General features: G+C 32.3%; 1 protein-coding gene across 6 annotated transcripts in view; it reads left to right on the top strand.

The window, feature by feature from the left end:
* LOC106868291 (voltage-dependent calcium channel subunit alpha-2/delta-2) overlaps positions 1-5,827 on the top strand; it is a 207,694-nt gene that overhangs the window by 171,280 nt on the left and 30,587 nt on the right. For all 6 annotated transcript variants that reach the window (XM_052969102.1, XM_052969096.1, XM_052969095.1 and 3 more), the window contains 3 exons: positions 2,282-2,330; positions 3,451-3,536; positions 5,377-5,473. In XM_052969102.1, coding sequence (XP_052825062.1) covers positions 2,282-2,330; positions 3,451-3,536; positions 5,377-5,473 — 232 coding nt within the window. The remainder of the gene's footprint in view (positions 1-2,281; positions 2,331-3,450; positions 3,537-5,376; positions 5,474-5,827) is intronic.

Here is a 5,827-nt window from a genome sequence, read left to right as displayed (position 1 = left end):
TGGACGTCCTGTTCGATCTTCATCTTCAAGGCTGAAATCTCCACTTCTGAATTTTGCAAACCATCTTCTGCAAGTTCTTTCATTCAAACCTTCTTTCCCATAAACTGAGTGTATGTTTCGAGTCACTTCGGCTGCAGAGTTTCCTTTTTTGTACTCAAATGCTCTTTGGATACTTCCATGTTAGAAAGGGTTTTAATCAAAGAAATTTTAATTCTATTATTCTGTAAAATAATATTTAATTAGTTTAAATGTACACAAATGCATAAAAATAATTTATAATTCTACTAGACATTCTAAAATGCTATTAATTTTCATTCAATTTTAAAAACGGTTAACTCGGACAGAACTTATGGGGATGACCTGATACATACAATGACGAGAATTTTGGATAAATTTATCATGTTTCACATTATTTTTATTTTATGCGGTGCCAACATATAGTTATCTGATCAGTATGATAGTAAACACTATTTTTCTGTGCTCCTTTATTGCTAATAAGTAAAAAAAAAAAATTCTAGTAAATATGGTATAGATTTTAGTTATTAACCCTCATTTACACAACATCCTTACATGATTAATCACACACATAATATAAAAAAGATTTGTTTCTGTAATCGTAAATTTTCATGTTAATGCAGTTACCTCTCTTTCTGCATTTGGAAGAACAACACCTTTGTCTCTTTGGCTAATGTTAGAAATAAGTGCTTTAAGTAGAGTTTATTGTGAAATTTTATACCTAATTATTTACATCTTAAGTCAGTATCGTTTCAAATACTGAGCTAAGGGAATTAACTCAAGTTGCTCAACTCAAATTTCTAATATTACTTTTATGACCTTCTCATGATGCAGAGCAAGACTATATGTTTAACCCTTTAACATTCAGATTACTCTATCATATGCAATGCTTAATTATTCACATTATTTTGAATTTATCATACATTATCTTGTAGCTTTGAGATTTCAATGATGTGATTGTTTATTTTTAGCATCACATTTTAAGGTAAGTGTGAGAGGCCTTATCTAGTCAGTTTGAACATATAACAGGTACAGTATTTGGGCCTGATATGGCCGGTTTGAATACTAAAAGGTTAACTTTGCTATAACACAAACTTTGTTTCATATCTCTGGAGAAAACTAGTGATCTGATAACTGAAGAATTTCAATTGAGTTCTGGTGCAGTTAAATGTGCTTAATCTTATCAGAATTGTAACCACAAATTTATTTTACAGTAGTAAATATATATTCTTATACAGAACTGATAAATTCTTATACCCACTGGAGTGTTGTGTAACTTGTAAAGTTAAAAAATTGGGAGCAAATTATTAAAATTTTTGTAATGAAAATGTGACTTTCAGTATACACTATGTCACATCATTTTACTTGACTGATAAACCAGCATCTCCATGATTGGCTCTACTGCACACTTCAGCTTCTTCTATCTTCAGTTTCCAGTTCTTTTGACTCATACATAATTCAGTAAAACTTTTGATACTGATAGACAATTCATTTGTTGTCTGTAAAATGATAGACGTTACCAAAAATATTTTGGTGAATAAGCTAAGTCATTGGAACATCAAATAGAATACTCTATTATATTTGTTTGGGCTCTCTGCTCTCTGACTTAAAATCCTGTTTACCTTTCATCCTTTCACAATCAATAAATAAAGTATCAATCCAATACTGAGATTAATACTTTTTTTTTATCTCCGTCTCTCTCTTTCTTACTGTGGACTGACCTAGAGAGGGATGATCTCTGCCTGGTTTAAAATGCCCATGACATGTCATATATTATGGTTGTACCCCTAAGAGTCCACCAGAAGGCGGTGATGAGATTCAAAGAGAGGAAATTTTAATGAAATGGTAAATCTAAGGAAACTAGTTATGCTGGCTATCAGAGCTATTTTTCTTTCCACAATAGCTGGTTCATCCTTATTATGATACTCTTAGGTAGTAAAAAATATTTCCCACTTGAAATCAACTGTAATTAATTGATTATATCACACAATGATTGCTCCCTGACACAGTTACTTATATTTAGTGGTGTTTAGTGGACTAAAATACCAAAATCAACATATCAATTTATAAAATATTTAAAATTCTTTTACATACATGTCTTAGATTGCTTAAATTTAACATACAGAAACTAACTTTGATAAAAAAAATATATAGTGGTTTTATTTTAATTTTCTGTAAAATGTAAATATCCATATTTGTAAAATATGTACCCTAATTAGTATAGAAATTTGAATGTAAAAATAAAATTTCCTCTTTTATTTTCTAGCAAAAGCTTTACTACATTCAAATCTGTCAGCAATGCTGATTGCACCATGGTATGTTAATAAACCAGTTTTTTGTTTTTTTCTTTTTTTCCCCACTAACAAATTCAATAGAGTTGGTATAACATTTGGTTTAACACACACCTTTGCCAAAATCTTTTAAATATTGGCTCGAAGATATTCTGTGATAATATAACAAGCTTTATTTTCCATCTACAGGGAGTTCTTGCTTTCCAACTTTCCAGTTTATTAATTTACATCTTTACAAGAATTTTTTGTGGCAAAAATTATTTTTTAAATAATTTTTAAAAATTTAATTCTTTAATGTTTGTTGCCCCAACATAATTTTTGAGTCAATGGCTTGCCAGCTGAACCAAGGCCAAATAACATTAACGAGAGTCAACTCTAGCCCAACATTCTTCGCTCAACACCATACTTGCTTCAAGAACCATACAGCTGGTTTCTATGAGAAAATACCTCTTGGAATATGAGGCATTGATTAACATGCAATAACTAGCAATGAATTACCTTGTAGTCAAGAACTACCTGCATTTTTCTTATCTATCATATTTGACTTATCATAGACAAAAAATATTTTTGTCAGCTTTTCCTTTATCTCCGTCAAATATTCTTTCACTATTAAATAAAAAATTTTCTTTGCATCCTTGTTGAGTTCAATCCCACTGCATGTACCTTAAATAAGTATCATCTACTATAGCTGTGGGTTGACCAATGCTTTGAATAATAATACTTAACAAATAATAATCATCCTAAAAATACTGTGTATGTAAAGAAAGATAGATCAACAGATAAATGTATTTACATGCTAGATATGAAAGTACTCAATATATCAAATAAAGGTGATATATTTAAATTTTTGGAAGGCAAGACTCCAGAGAGTTATTTAATTTAATAAATATGTAGGTATGTGTGTGCTGGTGTAAATTAGTGCATGAAACAAAAATACCTTTTGGTATTTCAGTACTGAGTTATGTTCCATTACACCAAAGGCAAACTTAAAATAAAGTAAAATATGTACTGGAGTTGATTGCAATCAACTAATAAAATCCCTTGAAGGCTGTCTAACAACTGACACCAAAATGAGAAAAGAAAAAAAAAACATCATTTTAATACCAGTTTATAAAACTGATCTCCTCTTCTGCTTTCTCTGTAGGGATTATTACTCTGGTTATTCAAAAGAGGACAATATCACAATGACTGCTGAAGACTTGATTAATGTCTTAGATTATACTAATGATCGTAAGTATCCTCTATTTTTTTTTAATATATTTATTTGATTGCTTTGAAGAAAGAACTGTGCCCTTGGCCTTCAAAGACCCTTCAAGATCAGTCAGATCAAAATGATTAACATTCCTCTTGAACAGTTATGAGTATATTAGCTTCAAGAAATAAAATATACTAAAGAGCTGATGTTCTATATAGAAAGAACCAGTTACGGTTAATGTGAGTTCCAGGTGACATGGTCAGTAGGAGTATGACATGGTTGACAAGAGAAGATGAGACAAATAAATTATTGTGCTTGAGTTAGTGTGTTGGTCAGTGACTTCATGCTAATCAGTTGGGTGGCCTTTCTTTGGGTGTGGTATTGGATAGTCACATATGCAGCATCAGCAACAATGCTCTCCTAATACTTCATTGAGGGTCCCACCTGAGCATTCTAGAATCTTAGTAGTTGATGAGGTATGAAGTAATTTCTAACCCTGAAGAAGAGGGTCTATCTTTGTGATGTTCATTGATAGTAACACCATGCATTTTCAGCAAGCTTGAGGGTTCTGATTGAGTGTTGCTCATGTTTGAGGTGGGTGGGGTAATGTATTCTTAATGTGTAGTGATTGTATCTTTGCATTGTTGAAGGACACAAGATTAGTTTGACTCCATTGGAAGAGGTTTTCAAAGTTTCTCTTCATGGAGTCAGTGCAGATTTTGTGTGAGATGTTTAGGTTGCATGTAGATGAACTGGAAAGAATGAAATGTGGTATCATCTGGATAGGAATGGCTGTTGTTGATATATAGGAGAGAGTATAGAGGACAGAACTGAAGTTTGGGATTCACCAGAGCCAAAGGGAGCACCATCAGCCACTGATTCAAAAGATGAAAGATAGATGGTGCTCAGAGGCGGGTAGTTTTGCTGTGCAATTTTCAAGATGAGAGCTCATTTGTAGAGAAAGAGCAGAGTAGATTACCAATAGATCCAAATTCATTAAAATCTTACAGTGTTGAGAAAGATATTATTAAAGGCTTTGAGATTCTAGGATGGCAAAATAACAATAATTAGCTGAATCAGAAATTTGCATTTCTAGAATGTAAAACACTAGGTTGCTTTCAAAGATAAGGATATATACCTACAGGAAGAGAGAGAGAGAGAGAGAGAGAGAGTAGGTGATTGAAGACTTTGGCAAGGATATGGACTAATTCTGGCCTGAATTGTTTGAAGGTAAGGGAAAGGATATTGTCAGAGACAGTAGCTTGTTGTTTTGAAATAACTGGAAGTGTTTCATATTTCATATGTATGTGGTGACTGTGGTGGTAAGCCTGATGGAATGGTAAATGATAGCTTTGGAGGAGAATTATTTAGTGTGTGTTTGTGGAGGCTTTCTTCTTGGAAGTACTGCTTACAGAACCTTAATGGTTGAGAAGTGAAAGGGAGGATGGTTCCAAAATGTGGAAACAAACCCTTTCAATAAGAGAACAAAATGATTAGCTGCAGTTTTGAAGGTGGGAAAACTTACAGGGTGTTTGATGCACATCACCATCCTTCATATATTAGATGATGGTCTTGCAGGAGTTGCAATAGAAGCCAGGTTGGGGGTGGAAAATTTTCTCCAAACTTTGAAGGTTATATTCTTTGCCTGTACTCTTGCAATACATGGCAATCTGGCAAACATGGGAGTGGGTTTTAGTTGTGTGGGGAATGTAGAGGGGCATACCATAAGAAGATACATTGAGTGTATTTATCTCAGTTTAAATACATTTTCAGAATATTGTATGTTATAATGACTAGATTGTATGATATTTCTTATTTTTGTAATTGCTATTTGTTTAGGAGATATATTATGTTAGTTTCTATATTTGCTTTCAGATGACAATTACCTGATGCAATTATTATTTTGGGATGCCAATATCACAAAGAAAATGGAACTTTATTGGCACGATGTTGACATTTTCCCTCAATTTAAGTATGTGTATTCTACTATTCCCTTCAGTTATTAATCTTGGCAGAAGTGATATCAATTTAATGCTTTGTGGCATTCAGCTATATTACTTTACATTCAGAGTTCAAATCCCCACCTACTTTTTTTTTACCCTTTCATACTGTGGGGCACAATAAAACATATCAAGTACTTCTATTAATTTGATTGACCATATGCCCCACCTCATACTAAAAACATTTATGAGGCAGAAAGAAGATTGGAAATAATGTATTTCAGTGTTGAATTTTATTCTTCTCATTTCTGGAGTTTAAATTTTAGCAAAGTTGACTTTGTTTTTATTTTTATCATTTATCATCATCATCATCATCATCATCGTTT

This window comes from Octopus bimaculoides, chromosome 1, assembly GCF_001194135.2.
Source record: "Octopus bimaculoides isolate UCB-OBI-ISO-001 chromosome 1, ASM119413v2, whole genome shotgun sequence".
Taxonomy (NCBI): domain Eukaryota; kingdom Metazoa; phylum Mollusca; class Cephalopoda; order Octopoda; family Octopodidae; genus Octopus; species Octopus bimaculoides.
This window is presented reverse-complemented; position numbering and strand designations above follow the sequence as displayed.